The 22,032-nt window shown below is 41.6% G+C and overlaps 1 protein-coding gene across 2 annotated transcripts; it reads right to left on the bottom strand.

The window, feature by feature from the left end:
• Positions 1 to 730: 730 nt before the first annotated feature.
• Positions 731 to 20,832, bottom strand: maml1 (mastermind-like transcriptional coactivator 1). 2 transcript variants are annotated; one of them, XM_046848856.1, is made up of 5 exons: positions 19,160 to 20,832; positions 7,358 to 8,812; positions 4,104 to 4,286; positions 3,691 to 3,826; positions 731 to 2,800 (listed from the first exon to the last, which is right to left on the bottom strand). In XM_046848856.1, exons 1-5 carry the CDS (start codon positions 19,484 to 19,486, stop codon positions 1,809 to 1,811), a joined length of 3,093 nt encoding a protein of 1,030 aa, XP_046704812.1. In that variant the 5' UTR covers positions 19,487 to 20,832; the 3' UTR covers positions 731 to 1,808. The 2 variants fall into 2 exon arrangements, with proteins under 2 accessions (XP_046704812.1, XP_046704811.1); XM_046848855.1 differs by having other exon boundaries at positions 4,104 to 4,289; positions 19,160 to 20,829.
• Between the last annotated feature and the right edge of the window lie 1,200 nt (positions 20,833 to 22,032).

Here is a 22,032-nt window from a genome sequence, read left to right as displayed (position 1 = left end):
ACCGAAAATATTCTCATGTCAATTCCCACCACTTGTCAGCGCGCCCCTATTATACAACATACAACTAAACCTAAACCTACCACCCAGGAAATGTTAGCGCTAATATGTACTTCCTATGTAAAACCAGTTAATTTTATCCTTTTGGCTATTTAATCTTTGCTTGATAGCTGTTCTCTTCCACATACATGAACTCAGGGACACCTGTGATTGGCTGATTTACATATTAAATATAAAATCCTTCCTACTCTGAGAAAAGCAGATCCTGCCACTTAGCTCACAGGCATGGATGTTTGTGGCACTGTCAGGATAGGTTTTTAGTTAAAGGTCAAGTTTAATAAAAAAAAATATTGTTACACTTATTGGTCACCTGAAGTCAGATAAAGTTAGTTTTTCTTATTTAGTTGGTGAATTTATGACATCACAAGCTTCCGAAGAAAACATAACAAGCAACTACACATACTTGCTTTACCAATTCTTCTGAAGGTATTTAAGGAACAGACATGGATTTATAGTGAATTAAAATCTAAGGAAGGGCAAAGGAATTGATGAAGCAGCCATGTTCTTGCCTGACTTAAGTTATAGTGACCTACACTGAAGGTTATAATAAAAATTTATTAGTGCAGCAAAATGATCTGCAGCCGAGCGGTTGCCTTGCACTTGGCAGACTTTTTTTTCTTACCATAAACACTTACAAAAGATCATCACCCCAACATGAAAAACACCACACAGCTGTTTCTAGAGAACTATATTTACATAATACTCATTTTTTTTGCAGAGAACAATAATAAAAAGTATAAAATACTTACAAAATTCGCAACCATGTACATATAAAAATAAGATCTATCTTCTTGAGAACATTAAGAAATGCATACATACAAAAAAATATATATAAATAAACAAGGCCCTGTCAGATACTGAAATAAACTTGCTCCTCGATGCGGACAGATAAGCCATAGGTCAACCGAGACCCATGCACACACACGCGCATACACATTTCCCAGGGTGGAACATTTGATCTACCCCAATTTAACAAACACAGCAAAGGGAAGCATTGGGAAGTTTCTGATTTGTGTAAGAAAAAGAAAAAATGGATGACACCCCTTTACCCCATTTGATTGGTTACGAATAATTGAAGGGGAAAAAAAAAAGAGAAGAGACATTTGATTTAGTGTCAGGAACAGAAATGGTGTCATCATCCATTTTAGTGTTTTAGCATAAAGCTGACTCATCAGACGATCACTTCCAACAGAACAAACGCCAAATTCAGCATGCTCGATTTCACTGAATTCTGACAAAGCAGAAATTTCATAACTCCACTTCCAAATGAATACCCTGAACAAGAGAAAGATTGTTAGATTCATGGTCACAGATTCAGGACTAAGGCATTTGGGAATTTTGGGAAAGAAGTGAGGAAGCTGGCTATGATCGTCAGTATAGGTTTATGGTCTCAAAACCATGAACATCTCAAATACACGGATTCTTTATATGCTTTTAAGGCATATAGGTGCCAATTCTGGCAAATGGATGTAGCCTTGACAGCAAAAAGGCGAATAAAAGCAGTGTGTGTATTCGTGTGCGTGTTGACCCATCAAATTTGGGTTTGATTCAGTGGTTTTAGTACTGAGCCACAGGATCAGTAGTAGATTTCTTTTTTTCTTTCTTTCTTGTCGCTTCACACATCTTTATGAAAGCCCTCAGAATACTTAATACACACAGGTCGTGCCTAATACTCCTTTTATCATACACACCTACACCGAGTACAGCAGTTCTAAACAGTAATGTCCAAATCATTTGGGGATGAGTGCCGATCACTGATGACTGGCCAACAGCTCGTCCAGGTCGTCCATCCATTCCTGCGTGGACTGGTTCTTCAAAAACGAGTCCACCAGTTCGCTCTCCCCTGGAAAGCTGGGTAAGCTGCCGGCTGACTGGGTGTTGTAGCCAAAAGGCATCTGTTGACTGGGTGTCCGGTTGACCTGGTAAGGTTGGCTGCACTGCATGCCTGCGGTGCGATTAGGCACCTGACCACCCTGTGGCTGCCCGAACGGCCCCAGATCGGGCAGCACCTGCTGTGACTGAGGAGGTGCAGGCTGTCCTTGCTGAGGCTGCTGCTGTCCCAGGGTGGCACTATTGGCTCTCTGCTGAGCCATGTTGGGCATCATTTGCCCTGGGTTCATAGCCACCATGGGCCTGCCAGCTGCACCATTCCCCAAGCCAGCCTGGGTGAACGGTGCATTGGTAGACAGCTTGGTCATCCTGGGCTGCATGTGGAAACCAGGGTTCGGAAAGCCGGCAGGTAAGGCACTGTTGTTGCTATTAGGCTGACCAGCCATACCTTGCTGAAGTCCAGGATGCTGCTGCTGCCATGACTGGGCCTGCGGAGGCATTGCACCCTGGATATTGCTGGTCATGGTGTTGGGGATTGAACTGGGCATGGAGTTCATGTTGTTACCCATAGCATTGGGCATACGAGCCATCTGCTGCTGCTGCTGTTTAAGATGGGCCTGCTGCTGTGCTAGAACGTTGTGCCTGTAGTTCTGTATCGCTGAAACAGCTATTCTTTGCTGGTTCGTGTTGGACGGGTGCATATTAATGGTCCTATAAAGAACCTGCTGGGGCTCGAGTCCACCTGCACAAGCTGATAGGCTCAGATCTGCCTGACTGGCTGCCGAAGGAGCACCTGGCGCAGAACCTCCACCCTGACCAATTCCCATCATGCTTTGATTTTGAGGAAACATGTGTTGAACGCCAGGAGCCGGGCCGCCAATGGAGCCCACGCTGCCCATCGACTGAGATGAACCTAAAACAGAAAGAGGAGAGGAAACATTCCCTATTGTTAATGAAAGGACACTAAATTAAAAGGGTCTGAAAATGTAGAACATAAGTTTTTTTTAATTAAATATTGTAAATATTGCCACAGTCCCAGGCAAAACCTACTGCTCAGTAACTTCTGATGACTTACACCAGCATAACAATCAGCCAGTAGCAGTGGTGGATGAAGTGCAGAAACCATATTAAAAATATTACTCCAGTAAAACTGCTACCATGAAAATTTCACTTAAGTAAAAGGACAAAAGTATTCGCCTTCAAAAGTACTTAAGTATCCAAAGTACTATGATTTCTAATGGCAATAAATGTTCCTATAATCATTTTCGTCAAAAGACTCCAATTCCAAGACTCCAAGTTTATGCGAAAAGACTCCAATTTTACTTTTAGCTCACCAAACTATTAATAGTAGTACAAGTACAGATTTGTGACAAAGATACTCAAGTACAAAAAACTAATTACATTTACTTCATTACTGCTCACCACTAATCACCAGTCACAATTTACTTCAAGTCTATCCTTAAAAAAAAAAAAAAAAAAAAAATACATGAGCCAAAACATCAAATTTAATAACTGACTGCTAGACCTTTCTGTTTGCGATTCAAATGAGTCAGTAAGCACACTTTGCATATCAGGTAGGCAGAATGTTTTACCGGGAACAAAGCAGTGCCTGTATGGAAAGAGTGACGCAGCAGCTTTTAACACACAGGCCCTTTAAAGAGAGAGAGAGAGAGAGAGAGAGAGAGAGAGAGAGAGAGAGAGAGAGAGAGAGAGAGAGAGAGAGAGAGAGAGAGAGAGAGAGAGAGAGAGAGAGAGAGAACACATGCTTGTGGGGATCGAGCTTTAAGCACATTGGATGGGTACCTGGAAACTGGGAGACCTGTGGCTGCTGCTGGAATGGGTTTTGCTGGGTAGATGGGTTCTGCTGGTCCTGGTACTGAGGTGGTGGACGGGTTAGGTGTCTCTGCAGCTGTTGCTCCTGCTGCTGCCGCTGTTTCTCCTACGAGAAGATTAAGGGACACACAGAAGTAGTCGGTTATCATAATCGCGCTACAAGGAAACGAACAAACAAAACTCAAACAAAAATCAACACAAACAACTGATCCTTTTTCAAATACTTATATAATTATTGTAATATTTTAATTACTCAAAAAATATTCACCCCTTGTTTAATGTTAAGCATCTCAAACCCAATAACAGTGAAAATGTTTAAAAATCATATAATTATGAATACATTGATGAACGTTAGCGCCATAAGCAAAAATGTGTTCTCTGACCTGCTCGGCCATTAAGTGTCTCTGTAGGAACTGTTTCTGCATCTGTATTTGCTGCTGCTTCTGCAGGCTGCTCAGATATGCTGCATTATTATGATTAGCTGTCATGTTACTGGCACCCGGCTGCGTTACCATGGGACCGCCAGGACCTGCAACGTGAGGGGCAGACTGGAAAGTACCGGGCTCCTGCTGAGAGAGAGAGAGAGAGAGAGAGAGAGAGAGAGAGAGAGAGAGAGAGAGAGAGCAAACGTGCAATTTTATTACACCATACTTTTATTTGCAATGTAAATGTGGAAATTTTGTATACTGCTCTAACAAACATACATGGTGTAGCATTTGTATTGCTTTAATGTGCGCCATGAATAATTGAGGATAGCAAAAGTATTGGTTTAATTTTCTTTGAAGAGCAATATAACAAAAAAGTGCAGAAAGTGAAGCGGTAAATGTTTCATAACTTTTGTTATGTTGCATAAAAACTGCATCACTTAATTTCTATAGTGTTTCAAACTACAGTCACACAAATACATCTAAATGTACAATCAAAAACAAAAAGTTGGTGCTTTTGTTTTCAATATAAATAAATACATATTATACACATAGTGCACTTATAGCATATCTCCAAATGCTGTGCTCACACAAGGGTCTGTGCTCCTTCATTCAATGTGCATTGTGCTATAAGACTCAAAAATTAAGAATTCGACAACAACCGCACAGGACTTGTTCCTTCCACTAGAGGGCGGGGTACCAAAACTTTGGTCAAGAGCAGAGGGAAGACGACAATAAGCAAAACGAGCAAATCAGCAGTATTACTCAAATCTAAAGTACGGAAAACATTTATATTAAGTCACTTTACTTTAAAAGTGCAAGTTTTGAGCAAAACACATAAAAACAATGTGTTCTCTGAGCTGTTGCTTTCTCCATCAAGGACCTGTGATACAACTGACTAGGAAACTGACTAGGACATAAAACACCACTGACTGATTTGAATGCACAATTTATGAGTTCTGGAGTGGGTGCACTGGACAGCCAAGAACTACACCAGCATTTTGACTGAACCGCAGACAAATACGATAGTGTAGCACCTGTAAGCTGCTTTAAAAATAAACCAAGGATGCAATCCCTGGCCACTTTCCATTCATACATTTTCCATTCAAGCATTTTCATGTTCTATCGCTCTCTCACTCACACACACAAAAAAAAAAAAAAAAAAAAAACACACACACACACACACACACACACAAACATGTGCACAAGGTCATGGTGTGTGCATGAAACGGTGACAAGAGCCAAATAGGGTGGCGAGAGTAAGACGCCTCCTTTTCTCCAGCCGAGAATGTGCAGTTTACAGTTGGAAGGCAGAGGCTTGGAGAAAAACAAAGAGATAAAGAGACAGAGGAATAAGGAGACAGAGGAAGAAGTAAAATGTGGTGTGAGGCAGTAGAAGACAGCTTGAAGGAACGTGAAAAAGAGCAAAAAGTTCATCTCATGAAAGGGGGGGGGAAATAAGTGGGTTAAGCAGCTATATTTAAATAGGGAGAACCGCAAGAGAGACAGGGGCCAATCCCAAAATACTCTTCGCAGGACGACAGCCAGAGGAGGGGGGAGGAACTTTGCATGAAAGACTGCTTTGTCGTCCCTGTGTCCCTCCCTCCATCTCTCTCCTACTCAGTCCCCCTTCTTCCCACTCGCTCTTCTCTTCTAACTCCTCGTTCGCTTGCCCATACCAGCCCCCATCCCAGTGTGTGTGTGTGTGTGTGTGTGTGTGTGCGCGTGTGCGTGCGTGCGTGTGTGTGTGTGAGAAAGAGAAAGGGAGAAAGACAGAGAGAGAATGCCTGCTAGCACTTTGCTCCTTAGCAACCAGCTGCCTGACCCAGACAAACTGTGTTCATCCCCAAGGTTCAAGAAACATGTTGCCAGACACACTGGGCAACCCCAGCACAACCGTCATGCACACTACACCTCCAGAACACAACCAAACAAGAACAACAACAATAACAACAACAACAACATTTAAAGACGCCTGCACTTACCTGTAACTGAAGTCACCCCCCCCCCCCTCTCACTCACACACACACATTCAGTCAATTCCATACAGTGTTCATGTTTAGATCCGAAGCAGCTAGTGAATTACTGTAATAGAAACCAATGCTGAGGTTCAGTTTCACTTGAATTTTTGCACACGAGTGTGAAAGCGATGATCTGAATTTAATAACATGCAAGAAAAAAATAAACTATAGCTGCTACCTGATCACTAATAAGTTCTGCAGCTTTTAAAAACAAAAAAAGAAAGAAAGATAAAAAAAATGTTTCCCTTCCATAGAATTTCCCAAATTTATTATTGAAAGCATGTCGCACAGAGAGGGTTTTCTATTCTGTCCTATTCTGTACATACAGAGTTAACATGTAGATAAATAAAGGGTCTAGGACACCATCTATTTGTTTTACTGGACAATACATAGGAGATAGTGATTAGCTGTTTATGAACGATTTGTACGTTTTGAACGAGTCTTTAATGTGATTAGACGTGCATGAGCAAACCATTGCCAAATCTGTGTAGGTTATGTACAGGAAACAGAATTGAGTAGTTCATCTCATACGTCCTCTCGACCGTCCATTTGTTTCATAACGTGACTCCCAGACACAATTGATCAGGTTTTTTGGGTCCGAATCTGGACGTTATTGTTACAAGATGCTACATAATGCTGTAGATCAGGTTGTTTTGGTCTGACTCATGACACGTTTGTTACAATAATTATGGGAATGACGTGACAAAAGAACTAATGACACGGACCAAAATATGAGGGGTGGGCTACTATTCAATTTATAATAATTTGTCCTTAGCTGCATTGTCATATTTTCATTACTGAAACCATTTGGCGTGTTGGGGATCCACCGATTGAAAATGTAACATATTTAATTTCTAATCAAAAGAACCAAATGAACTAAATGATTCAATAAAAGAGTCGTTCATTTTGATAAACAAGATTCAAAGAACCAAGCCAATAATATGATCAGATCTTCCCATCATTGGAAGGAAATAACCTGCTTATTTCTCATGCTTGAGAGTAATTAATGTCAATCAAAAGGTTGTCTTAACACCTTCAATAAATCCACTGCTTTCTTCAAACCTAACGAGTTTCTAAGTAAAGGAGTAAATAACACCATATTCACACCATATGACTTATTCTAAAACTATGTATAAACTATGTATAAATAAATAGTAGGTAACTAAGTAAAATTCTTTGGAATATGCTTACCTGCGAGTGGGGCAGATGTGTTGGTGGTCTGAACGGCATGGCAGCAGGCCTCGGCTTTATCTGCTGCTGCTGCTGGTGGTGTTGCTGCTGCTGCTGCTGCTGCTGTTGTTGTTGTTGTTGTTGTTGTTGTTGCTGCTGCTGCTGCTGCTGCTGCTGCTGCTGCTGCTGCTGCTGCTGGCGCATGATGTTGAGCATTGCTGCTTTATTCTGGCTCTGTGTATTCGCAGGGCCTCTTGGTGCTCCAGCCTCAAAGTGGCTTAACGGTTTGGTGTTGTTGTAATCCAACATGGCTGCCTGTCCTCCAGATGCTGCTTGATGGCCGAGGTTTGCAGATGCAGCTCCCCCGTGACCCAACATTGGGTGTCCACCGGGCTGCATGTATGCTCCTGGGGCAGTGGATTTTGGAGAGCCCTTGGTGGGCTGCTGGCCAGACATGAGTAGGGACTTTGGATTCTGGAAGTCTGGGGGGTAGAGCGAGGGGCTAGTGGGCTTCTCCAGGCCAAACCCACCACCTCCAAGTGGACTCTGATTAGGGGGAGCACTCGGCCAAGTGGTGGGATGACTGGACTGCTGGTGAAATTTGGGGGCCGGCTGCTGCTGCTGTTTCTGCTGTTTCTGGACATGGTGCTGCTGGTTTTGCATGAGCTGCGCTCTTTGCTGCTCCCGAGCAGCTAGCTGCTGCAGCTGTTGTGCCGGCGACAAGTCTTTGGGTGGCAACAGGTGATTTTGGATCGCCCTGGGCTGACTAGGCTGCTGAGAATGCTGATGTCCTGACAGCACAGGAGAGGAGGCAGAGGCTGATGGCATTATTGGGGAGCTGGCATGCATCGGAGGCCCAGATGAAGTGGGTGGTATGTGCGGCGACCCAGTGCGCGTGTCCTGTTCAAAGGCAGAGGAGGCCTGTGCAGGGGAATACTCTGCCTTAACCGTACCAGCAAGATCTGCGGGGAGGAGGCTGGCAGGTGCAACAGGGCCAGAGGGCACCTCGGATTCCTTGCGGTCCTCGAAGCCATCGTTGAAGAGCTCTTGGATTTCTTCATAAGGCACAGAGCGATTAAACTCCTCCATGAGCTCAGTCCATTCCTGTTCATTCAGGTTGAGGTCAGGCAGGATGATGTTACCGTTACCGCCACTAGTAGGCAAGATGTCATCCATGGGCTCCTGCTTCATCTCCTTCAGACGGATGTCAGATTCCGCGGAGAGCGAGATGCCGTTTTGATCTGCTGAACCCATTGCTGGAGCACCGTTCAGTGCCAAGTCAGCAGTCACACCATGCTTAGTGTCCAAGGGTGAAAGTGGGGGCATGCCTCCATTTGATGAGCCTTTCAGACTACCCAAAGCATCCTCTCGACTTGACTTTTTGGCTGGGGGGTAACCATCACTGAACCCATTTACCGGGTCACGGCTACCAGGTGGGCTGGCGTTCTCCAGTTTCCTCTTTACCGTCTCTTGAAGCTAGTGGACATAAGAAATAAGAGTTATTTTTTGGAGAAAAACACACACACACACACACACACACACACACACACACACACACACACACACAGTAAAAGTCTGTAGCAGCAGATGCAATCAACAGCTACTCAGAAGACACCGGTCCAAGTCAATTTATACATTTGGTAGAAAATATATTGGCCTCATCAAGAAAGCCAAAAGGTATGTATATAAAATAATTTACTCTGTATATAAAATGCACAGACATTCAAACCTCTACAAGCCTTATGTTTAATCTTCAATCCCAGTAAGCTGAAGTAGCAGTTTCATATGAACAAAAGCAAAGCTGAGCTAGGGGCTTGCCAAGCAGTTTTCTTAACACCTTCTCCAACACACACACACACACACACACACACACACACACACACACACAAAACCATTAAGAGGAGAGTTACTGCAGGGCTTTCTGAACCAGAAAAACTGGTCTCCCTTTTTTGCACGACATCATCTCCCTCAAGTTACACATGCACACCCTTTCTCACGTTCCCAAAACCTATTCCCGAGTCTCTTTTACTAAACCACTTTTGTCACCTCTGCTCTTAATCTTTTTCACCAGCCCCCTCCGCTCCTCCCTCTTGCTGCCTTCATGACTTGCCCTCTTCACTACCATGGCCACCACAGGACCAAGCCACATGAGGCTAATTACCATGTGTATGGATGTACAGGCCACAACAAAAGAGGCGGCGCTGCGGCTGCAGTGGGGCTGAGAGAGCGTGCCGAATTCTTGGCCGAGCTCTGCCCGCCTTTGAGGCCACAATGAAGCAGAGCGAGGGCTGCCCACCTCGGCCAAGCGCCACCAAACCAGGCACGGAGACCACTGGGAGCTGCTTGGCAGCGCCGTAGCTTTAGTATTACTTTACGCCAAGCAGCAAGCCGACGATGAGTGCTCAGCTGCTGATGGTGCTCTTACACGGCAAGCGTATCATTTCAGATGGAAAGTCTTGGAACTGGTTTTTGCGTTTCCCAGAACAACAATGATACATTGTCTTTAGAAGGAAGAGCAATATTTGGGCGGTGGAAAGAGCCTTTTTGTTGACTCGTGTTGTAGGCCGATAGCGTATCAGCAGCTGAGGAAAAGCAAATGTAGGTCAGCTGCTTTGCAGTTGAGAGGTGTTCTACTGAGTAATGCTTTCTTCAAGGGTGGTATAAGCATCACTGTAGCTGTATTGACTCTCCATCCATTGAATTCAGACCAATTTTGCAACAGCCACCAAGGTAGACTAATTTCTCTAGGTATGTTGTAAAATCATTTGTAGGCCATTAAGGATGCACCATATATCGAGCAGTGTACTTTGGCCTAAGCAATATGAAGCAACTTTGCTGTTGCAAAGTAATGGTCCAGTAAGGACACTTGCATCAATACACACAGATACACAGCTGTCATGGAGCAATGAGAATAAAAGTGAGTCATCTGTGTGGGTAATCTGGGGGGGAGGTGTGAATTTAGGCCAGAGTCATCCAAAAAGTCCCCCAATCCGCCTCTTTCCTTTGGATATGCGACACTGAAAGTAGGATGATTTACTACAAGCGTACAAGAGCCTCTATACAAATTCCTTAATTTAACAAATTGGAGAGGACGTACACATGACCTGGGTGTTTAGGACCTTTAACAAGTTGTGATGTAATTCAAGATAATTAACGCAACAGCGATAATGTTCTCAATCGCCATCTGGAGACAGTGTTAAACGTCCTGTTCACGTCGCTCTGCTGAGTCGATATTAGCAGCTGGCACCATTCGCAATTAATGAATTTCATATGGGATTTCAGCCCCTTAATACCCATCATGCCGAGTTTTATGCTTTCCCTGCAAGTGACACAGTGGGCTTCACGCCCCGTTCTGTTGGAAGCGTCTGCTAACAAACTTTCACACTTATTTGTATTCGCAGCCAAAGCCGAGCGAACACATTTCCGCTATAGCAATGTCGAAAAGCTGAGGGGAATAAACTTCCACTGCATGTAATGCAGACGGCTTAATTAAGACAGAATCTTGGCGCGAGTTTTTGTGTGTGTAGTAATCACCTCTACAGGCAGTGAAATTTGCAGTTATGTAATCAGTGCTGGTTTATCCATCGTTTCACATCCAAGAACTTAATCTCAGTCCCAAAACAAAAGAGAAAATCATGGATAAAGTCTAGAGCAGCGTGCAAATATGCGTGTTCTCCATGTCAGATTACATGAATATGATCCTCTAAAAATAGAGCTGATATATATTAAAAAAAAAAAAAAAAAAAAAAAAAGGACTACCTTCTACTTACATCATCAAGCAGCACAATCCAGACTCGTGCAGTTTCATTTATGGTTCCCTACAGCCACTACCGCATTTGTAGCAGTCTTGCGAGTTTTGCCTAATCCAAAGCCCGCCCTTCTATTGGTGGCTTTCTTTCGCAATAAAATGAAAGCCTTTTTAATCATGTATAATGTGAATCAAAGCACTTTTAAATGTATATATAAAATACAAGTGGTAGAATTTAAAATATACAGTATTACAAACTGCTCCACCACCTCCAACCATCCAACGGGGGCAACCACACAAATACGGTGCATCCTACAAGTGAGATTCCTTGGCATAAGTCCAAATGCTCATTAGAAAAAAGCCTAGCCGCATCCCCAAGAAGCATCGGTCTGGCGGGCTTTTGCATCGGTGTGGGGTGCGGGTATAGACATCTTGATAATTTGTTGAAGTTGTTGAAGTTGTTGATAATGTCCTGATAAAAAGGCAAGTTTTTTTCAAGCATTACTGAAGAAATATACAATTTGAGTACATCTCCACTCACTGAAATAAGCAAATAGGATCGAGTAAGTGTGTAAGAAATGTCATTGACACTGTAATTCTGATACAAAGAAGACCAGCATACAGCCAGTTCCAAACGTGGGTGTTGCGACATACGATAGTGTCATTGCATGCAGAGCAGTAAGGATGGTCCAGACAAAGTAAGATCGAAACAACACAAGGTGGGGGATTAGGGCTTCAATTTTCTTTTGATATTTCCTAAGCAATATTCTGCAATACTCCAACAATTTTCTGGCTACAACAATACTATACTGCTAAAAGGCAATATACAGCCTCCTATTACAGCTAAACAAATGGGCCTCTAGAGCCAAATAAATCTCACTCCAAGTGGTTTTAATTACGAAGAAAGCTTTGCCAGAGGATTTCAATTCTCATAAACTCACCGAAAAACAACTTGTTTAAAACAAAAAATTTTTATGAATCTGTAAAAACTAATCAAACTTAAAAGATAAATACACAATTATCTAATTAGAAGAAAAAATAAATAAATACGCAAAACAAATATCTGCGTAATGCACAGTTTTGTATAATACACTCTTATCTAAAGTGTGTTTAAATAAAATAAACATTTATTTATTATACATTTTGTTAAGCTGATTGGTGTTTAACACACTGGACCTTGTACTTGAATTTTTATTAAAGAAGTAGTCGATAAAAACGGTAAAAAAAAAACTTGCCTGTTTAGTCGCACATTCATCACCTGTCCAAATACAGTGTTTGGACAAACGTTTGTGGACACCTGACCATATTATTCTGGTGTTCTATTGAATATCTTGTCCCCCACATTCAGTCCCTGTTTGCTGCTATAAAAACCTCCACTCTTCTGGGAAGATGTTCCACTAAATTTTGCAGAGTGATTATGCAGATTTGTGCTCATTTAATAACAAGAGCTTTTGTAAAGTCAGTTACTGATGTAGGGTGAGAAGACCTGGGGTGCAGTCAAGATCTACTCCATATAAACCATATCTTTATTGTGTCACCTAGTTTAAGTGAAGGGAAAATTTTATTCTTGTATACAATTGTGCGTCTTTAACTTTGAGGTAACAATTTGTCAAAGAACCACATATAGCTGGAAAAAGCAGGTCTTCTAATACTTTAATCCATATAGTGTAAGGTCAGCTTTAAAACACTGAAACCTGGTTGGCTCTTTTATTATTATTTAATAATGCAGCTCCACTTGTATGAAATGCTGAAATGCCTACTATTAAAAAGAATGTAGCAAAACTACTGCAGTGACATTTTTTGCAGTTCGAACTGTCTGTAAGCGTAAAGATTTCCTTTCCTTTTACTTTGGCTCTCACACACTAAAAGGTCAGTGCCACTTTAAATGATTTTAAGCTTGTTATGCAGCCATTTGGGTTCCCGCTTGGTTTCAAGTCTTCCAGCTTCAGTTTTCAAAATGCAAGTTGGGTTCAGTTTAATACGATTTAAGAACATTTTTATTGGGATCACGTTTCAGGTAATCATTCTGCTGCAAGGTAAAGCAGTTTGTTGTTTTTTTCCCTCTTTTTTCTAGGCACTTGGTTGGAAATAAGCCAAGAGGATGCCTCATGATGTGCATTCACGAAGCAGACTGCAGCTGTCACATCCTTGGCACATCAATCTATTAAAGGCAGCGCGAGTTGAAATCTCAGTTCTGAGGCAAAGAGGCTACACAGCAAATTTTCAATGTGTTAAACAGAGTTTACATGTGTGTGAAAAATCTGTGAGCATGCTGGGGATTAGTTACATTATCCTGGTTTTTAATGAATAAAAATTATTCCATGTGCATCCAGATCTAGTATTAATGTAACAGAGAAACATACCATTTGCTTAATCAGTCAAATGCATTAAGTCTTAAATATAACACCTACAAGTGACATTATATTGCAAATCAAACAGCAGGCATGCTCTCGCATTATCACATGGACAAGTAGCTTTTATTGTCATTTCAACCATATATAGCTAACGCATTACACAGGGTTACTGATCTGAAGGTCGAGGGTTCAAGCCCCGGTATCGCCAAGCTCCCACTCTTGGGCCCTTGAGCAAGGCCCTTAACCCTCTGTGCTTCAGGGGCACCATATCATGGCCGACCCTGCACTCTGACTCAAATCTTCCAATCCAGCTGGATGCAGCAGCATTGCATTTTCCCTTCACTTGAACTAGGAGACCCAAACCTGTTCCAGCATGACAATGCCTTTGTAAACAAAGTCAGCCCCACGGTTTGGAGTGAAAGCTCTTGAGTGGCCTGCTCTAGAGCTCTGACGTCAACCCTACTGCGCACCGTGAGCACAAACCTCCACATTCTATAATCTATTGTAACATCTTTTGAGAAGAGTAGGGGGTGCAATAGCAGCGACTTAATGTGGATCGGGGTTTTCAAAGAGCATGTGCCAATCTTATGGGCAGGGGTCCACAAAATCTAGCTATATACTGCATACAAAGATGTCAAATTCCCTGTGAATCAACGTTAATCATTACACATTTTATTAACACAAATGCTGTTTACCAAATTCTACATAGCATTACAAAAGGTTTATTATTCTCACACTAAAGGTCAAGGCAGAACGAATGTGTACAGACTTGAATGAGATTTACCATGTTGTCATTTTGCGGCATAAAAATAATAATAATAAAAAAACATGCAGCTCATTGACGACGCCTGATTTCTTGCAGAAATCAGAATAACGCTCCATGTTTAACCAAACACCCAGTGTGCTGGAATAGAGAGCTAATAAACAATTATGTCAGCATCTGAACTTGAAACTTGATGTCATAAGTAGATCAAGAATGTTGAATGCAAGGATCACAATGTGAACACCAGAGTTCATGGGGATCAGAGGAGGTCAGGGCCGACACGTTCAAGATCATTACACCAGCAGCGAGCAATAACTATGAGAATAAACTGGCCAAAAAAAAAAAAAAAAAAAAAAAAGGTAGGTAAAACATTTAATCAAATTCATAAATAAAACCACTCATTTTAGCATTAAGAAATGAGCTGACCATCGTGCTGAGCAGTCTATATTCTATACATAAATTTCCCTATAAAAGGAAACTTCCATTTCTCAATATCAGCCACAATATCTATACTCAATTTCATATTTCCTTAGTGGTAAATAGTGCTTAAACACTTGTTTGCAAAAAATAAAATATAAAAATGTAATGCTGTTAGTGATACTGTAAAGGAAAAGCATGGGGCATCCAGGTGATGTCATTTAAAATTCATAAATTCAAAACCTGGCACAAATCATTACAGATTCATGTCAGATGGCACAGTGCTTCATTTATTACAAAAAAAGCCCCTGTACAAGCTCATACTAGCGCACTCTGCTGATATGCAAAATACTACTGGTTGGCAAGTCTGGTAACATATTAGCAGAGCAATCACTGGATATTGTGAAGGTATAAGAACATGTGGGGACGAGTAATTTTTTTTACACAAACCTAACAGCCAGCACACTGCACGATGGAGAAACACAATAGATATCTGAAATCAGCCATCTATAAAAGATAACAGCATGCACGGTTCTATGAGATCAAATTAAACAAACAAGGAATTTCTAGTACAAGTGCAACCAAGTATACAGATACAGTTGCAGAACTGTTTGCACGGACAAAACCACGATCAACAGGGCTGTGGAGTCAAGGTAGGCTAGTCATTCACTGCAGTCTACATTTGCTCAGTCACATCACCAGTGTGTTTATTAGGAAGGAAACCGCACTCATCTCATTTTCAGTAACTGGTATTAAGCAAGACATGGCCATGGTAAAAGTGTTTTCTGAGACACAATGAAATCTAAAGCCTTCTGCCCGAAGCAGCGGCTCCTTTCTAATGAACTCTCTCTGTCCTTGTGCACCAAATGATGCTCTGCATCTTACTCTCTTAAAACTATGTTGCCAGTGTATTAGCTAAAGTTCGAAAACCAGCCTCGTGGAGGGCATTCTGTTTATTCAAAAAGCTTTTAACTCTGATCAGCCAATATGGTTTGATCAGTCAGTGTTTAATGTACACTATACAAAAAAAACAAGCAGTGGGATACTGGACTTTTCCAGCTATTTGTGTTTTTTTCCAAAATTATTACACAAAGATGGAGGGACACAATTGTATAGGTGTCTTTGAAGACCAAACCTGTTCCAGCATGAGAGTGACCCTGTGTACAAAACCAGCTCCATGAAGATATGGTTTACATGGGTTGGTGTGAAGCTCTTGAGTGAATATAGCGCTCTGTTCTCAATCTGTTCAAATGAATTGAAACGCTGCACCCCCATGCCTCATCACCCTAAATCAGTACCTCACTTTACTGATGCCCTTGTGGATAAATGAGCACAAATCTCCACAAATACACTGCAAAAATCTAGTCGTACATCTACCCAGAAGAATGGAGATTATTACACCAGCAAACACTGAATGGGGGGATTAGGTATTAGAGAGCACGCTGGAATATTATGGGTAGGTGTCCACAAACTTTTGTCCAAATAGTGTATTTGTACAGGTGATGACTAAACAAATGCAAAATCAGATAAAGAATCTACATGCATGTTCTATTCTGGGGAGAGCTGCACATAATCTCTCGTGCTACACTTATCACTTGAACTCATCAAATCTTGGCACCACAACCGAATGAAATCATATGCAGGTCGGTCAGACACGAGCAGTCACTCGTCAGCTCACAAGCACATTTCAGCACTTACACAAGTGACACATGATCAAATTTAATGGCCTCCCAATATCACCAACACTTAATGTATCATTTACAAATGAGATGTGAGCACCAGTTACCACTAAGTACTTATGACATACGGGGCTGATACTGTTTTGAAACACTGACTGTGTTTACAAGCACAGATTCACTTATTAGTAAGCAGATTAAGTGTTATCTTTAAACAGTAAGTCCAAACAAGTCACCGCTGCTAGAGGAGCAAGAAACACTGGGCTAAATAATATAAACAAACCCAAACCTAATTAGAACATTCTTAAAAATAGGAACTCACTGGTGAGCTAAGAAACACCAAACAACCCAGAAGACAGTAAAATGAGGATGATCAAGTAGGTCCACTAGGAGGTCGATGAATCTGTCAAAGTCAACAGTCAAGAAAAAAAACAACAGACTAAGAACTGTGTTTATTATAAGATGTAAGCTAGTTTTCCCTCCGCCTCCGCTTATCGCCGTGATGTGCGAGCAAATTGAGATACGAGCTAGTCCACGGAACGAATTAAACTCGTAGGTCAAGGTACCACTGTATTTACTGACAATGAAGCATTCATTGCTATACAGATTCCACCACAAGCTACAACGACCTAAAGCATACTTCGAAAGCAAAACATTTTTATATTCAGTACTGGACATGTCAAGACACCTGAACTAAATCCACTTGCACATGTATTTCACTTAATAAACAGCAAAATGCACCAAAATCAAATAGGACATGATGACAGTAAACATGAGCATCAGCAAAATTTAAATGCAAATGGTTTCCATGTACCAAAAACTACCATTTCACTTACGATTATATATTTTAACCCCCAAATAAAACAGCAAACCCTAAAAACTTCAAGTGCAACATATATAAAATTTAATTTCATCTCCAAATACTGTAACAAATACTGTGTCCAAATATTTATGAACCTCAAGGTATAGACACACTGTATATAAACTGCTTTTTTTAATGGATGTTAAATGTAACCTGATCCAAAGTTATGTGCTCTAAGGAAGAGGAGGGGGGTTGTGTCACGGTTACCATGACAAAGGAAAGCGCGAGGGTCCGGTCAGGGCATTCGGCTTTGTAATCGTTTTGCTAGTGTTAACAACTTTTCAATTATTTCTGCTTCACCAAAAAAAAAAAAGAAAAAAGCCTTTGCAAAGCAAAAAGAAGAGTTTCTGTCTGCAGTACGTTACATACAGCTTAAAATAAGCTAATAAAAAAATTATAAGAATTACAATGCAATCAAACATAACCTATGCAACACCTTTATATGTTTAGGAATGAGTGCACAAGAAATATTTGCCCTGAATACTCTGTATCTGTGCTGACCTTAAGTACTGAGCACGCCATAATTATAATAAATCTGTAATGACCACGTATTCTTACATGACTGCAATACTGCACAATGGCACGGTGATGCACATGCCCATTATTTGTCTACTTAATATATTATTAAAGGATTTCCCAACTACTTTTAAATGTAGTCAAGCTTGGCCTTCTTAGACTCCACCACCCTGATTAAGAAATAAGTATTTTGACAGATCCATTCTTATTCAGGTATCAACTGCAATCAAAAATTATTAGAGTGTATGTAAACGTATCTATAGATTACAGGATTGTCGGATTCAGGTGTCGTTTGTATTTCTGCAGTTGAGGATCTGAGCTAAGCTGAGATGACTTGCCCAAAAGTGGGCAAGAAAAACCTGGGATAATTTCTGATTTAACAAAGGCTAGGCCGATTTTATTTTTCGCCTGGATTGGTGATGTCAGTGCCTTTTCCTCTTTGTCACACTCTGAAAGAAAGAAAGAAAAATCACAGACCCAAATGCCAACGGTTTCTCAAAATTCAGCAATCTGATCCTTTTAGTCCCACCTGTATACACATCTCCATGACTGTCAATGCATTTGATGTCACCTCGTGTTAGAAGGGGGGGAAGAAAAGTTGACTGGTATTCTTTTAAGTATTTAGTCTGGTAACATGGTTAGTCATGAGATATTAAACACTTTAAAAAGAAGCGATATCCAGCAGGATGATTAAAGGATATGTTCTAAAGCCAGCTACAGGTAGAAAGCTTAACGTTGTATTCACACAATCGTGATGTTCACTACAGTAATCACGAACTAGTTAAATCACTGCCACTGATTAAACCGCTGCTAAATCAATACTGTGATCCGATAACAATTGACACGGAAATATGGATTCAAAGAAAACACACGTACAAGTCATTAGAAACTCGCTCCTTTTGTAGCAACTTTCTTGCTCCTGTATGTTAAAGTTTTATCGCTGGCAAAACTTAGCACGGTTCTGTACTTCTTCAACTAAACAGGGAAAAAGCGTTCAGTACAAGTTATCGACGCGATTTCTTACAGCTTCTTGACCCAGATGGCGAAGATTTGGTTTTGCTGTTACTGTCAAGCCCTAACCCCTCATCTATCCATTAGAAACTTGCTCCTGTTGTGGTAAATTTCTTGGTGTCTGTACTGTTAACATTTTATTGCTGATGAAACGGCTTAATAGGCATAAAAGCATCTCCCGAATGAGGGGATGCAAAAGTAGCCTGAGCATCACATAACACCTGAATGTGTTTGCTGAACATCTCATGGGGATATCTACTGGATTTTAGAGCTGAGATGATCTGTGCTGTTCACCTATTGAGGTAACTATAGTGTAGTGTGCTTTCAGCTTTGTGGACTGCTGGAGAACCACGTCCAGGTGGAATGGTCAGGTGTGTCGATATACTTTTGGCCAAGTGAATAACTAACTTTTAGTGAGTTGGATCAGTTAATAAGAGTGTAGTGCGGTTAGGATGGAAGTGATCAGATGTCCTTACCGCAATCAGAGTGCTGTTGCGACTCTGATCTCCAGGCGCGCTTCCTCCTCCTCCAGCTCCTTCCGCGCTCTCCGCGTTCGCGGTGCTTCTCTGGGGCGCCTGCTCGCTCGCCGTCTGCGGCTGCCGGTGCTTGTTGGAGCGCTTGGCTTTGGTCTGGAGGCAGCGCTGGTGCAGCGCGTACGTCTGCTGCCGGTCGAGCTCGAGGCGCTCCATGGCCGTGTTGTCGTAGCGGCTCTCGCAGCTGTTGTGATGACGCCGGAAGAGCTCGATGCGACGCCGGAGCCGCTCCATCACCGCGGTGTGCCGCGACACCACATAATCCGCCATAGCGATTCACCTCACCACACTCGCACCTTTTACACCGAGGCGCTCGCTCTCTTTCCCTCTTAAAAAAAATGTCCGCGCACTTTTTTTACTACTTTTTTTTTTTTTTTTTTTTTTGCTTTAACTAAGTTGAGTGTGTGAGCGACCCGGACCCTCGTCCTCTTCACCTTCCTCCTTTTCACCAAACACACTCAATTGCATTCATTTTTGCCCATCGAGTGCTGGAAAGCCCGCATAGTTAAGCGTTTGAGTTTTTCTCACTCGTACAACTCACACCAACTCGCCTACACAAATCACAACAAAAATCTGAACAAAAACGCGCACGATTTTAAAAAACAAACAAAAACCGGATCACCGATTCACACCCAGCTCCGAGCTGCAGCCCCTACAAATGAACACACGTATATAATGCATACTTCCCTACCATCCAGAGCATCTCAATGATAAAAGATCAAACTTTATATCAGAAGAAACAAATACTCCATCCAGGATAATTCAGCAGAGTGTAACGCGATGAGCACGGGGTTTTTCCCCCCTGCAAAAACTTTTTTCTTGGGTGAAAAGTGAAGATACTGCGGTTTTACTTACAGCTGATGGATAGAGAGATCATTCGCCGTGATGAGAAATCAACTGAGTAGATTTAATGATCTCGCTAAGATCCGGTAAAGAGGTTTGGGATGAAGACTTGTCCCCTCCAACTTTGTCTCTCACAGCTGAATCATTTCCCTCTCTCCTCTCGCAGCCTCAAACTTTAAGACGAGCAACATTTCTGACACAACCAGCCATCCGGTTTAAACCCCAACAAAAAAACGGTCTCCGCCATTAAAGCACCAAAGCACAATTTAATCCGCTTTTTACAACTTTTTTCCCCCCTTCTCTAGCTAGCAGGCTAACAGCTGATCCGTATTAAATCTATACAGCCCAGAGAGTCGCGAGCCAAGCTACGGATGTAGCAAAGCTAACAAGCTAGCCTTAATAACAAAGCATGCCGAAATAAATCACTTTTCAGCGACCGCGCAGGGCTCAAAGTTTACCCGCGACCCCGGAACAACGTCCCCCGACCCCGTGTCGGTTAACCGGGGTGAAAAGAAAAGCGCAACAAATGAAACTCTACTCTCACTCCGCTGGTTTCTATTGTTTTCCAGTGTACAGGCAGGTCGCCGCCGCCATCTTGTAACAAGTTTTTTCTTTTTTTTTTTTTTTTTCTTTTCTTCTCGTTTTTTTCTGAAAAGCGTCACGGGCTCCACTATTTACCCCGCCCCCTTTTTTTCAATAATGGGCAGGACAAATAACCAATTAAATCAGAGTATCTCAGTGACGTATTCGCGCCGGGAGTAAGGGGGGGACATTCCACTACGGCGTAGGAAACGCTCGAGCGTCTGTCATACAGTTCGTGTCTCGAGTTTCCACTACGCGAGACTGTAAACGATAAAGTCCCTGATTGCGGTGAATACAAAATCAAATCTATTTGTTGAAAACATGAAAATGATATTAAATATATTATTATTAAATGTTGGCCATTCATTTCTATTGTCATGTTCAGGCTTGGTGGTGGAGCCAATGCCTGTCCCAGGAACAAGACATTAGAGGACAGTAGAGACATAAACAAAACTGCATACTAGTATGTTTTAGAAGTTGGGAGATGGATAAAGGACTGGGATGAAACCTGTAGAATCAGAAGAGTCAGATCTGGGTCCCCTGAGCCCCTCTGTTCGACCTACAGCATGATGCTGTGATTTGTTCAAGAATGCAGAAAGAACGATGTTTTAAGTCCTAATGTATATATATATATATATATATATATATTTATATATATATATATATATATATATATATATATATATATATATATATATATATGAATCTTAATCTATATCATAATAGCAACCAAACGAATGTTTCTCCCTTCACTTCATTAAATATTTGGACCTGAGCATCACATCACACCCATATTGCCCATATTGCTACTAGATTTTAAAGTATGGCTAAGAGGATTTGTCTCCATTCTCTTATAAGAGCATTACTGAGTTAACTATTTATCCATTTTTGTGCATCTGGTGAAGAACCCCATACAGATGGGATAGTCAGAAGTGTACATATACTTTTGTCCAGGTGATAACAGAAACTGTCAGATAGTTGGATCAGTTAATATGAGAGTGTTTGGACACAACGTTATGGTGCTTTGTGCTTATACACTATATGGACAAACACAATTATCCACGTGTCTTTGTTTGGATGCACTAGCATTAAATTTGCCCCTCATTTGAGCTAGGAGACTTGAACCTGTTCCAGCATGACACAAAGTACACAAAGCCAGCTCCATAAAGATAAGGGTTTTATGGTTTGGAGTGGAAGATTCCTGCTGTAAAGCTCTCACCTTAACCCTATTGAACACCGAATTGGACCGCTGACAGACCCAACATCTGTACTTTACTGACACCCTTGTGGCTGAATGAGCACCAATCACCGCATCATTCAAGACGAGTGAAAGTTATTGTTGTATTAAATAAGATGCCCAAAATCCACAAGCAAATCTTATGATCAGGTGT

Source organism: Silurus meridionalis, chromosome 5 (genome assembly GCF_014805685.1).
Source record: "Silurus meridionalis isolate SWU-2019-XX chromosome 5, ASM1480568v1, whole genome shotgun sequence".
In the NCBI taxonomy this organism is placed as follows: domain Eukaryota; kingdom Metazoa; phylum Chordata; class Actinopteri; order Siluriformes; family Siluridae; genus Silurus; species Silurus meridionalis.
The sequence above is the reverse complement of the archived record's forward strand: the minus strand, read 5'-3'. Positions and strand labels throughout refer to the sequence as shown.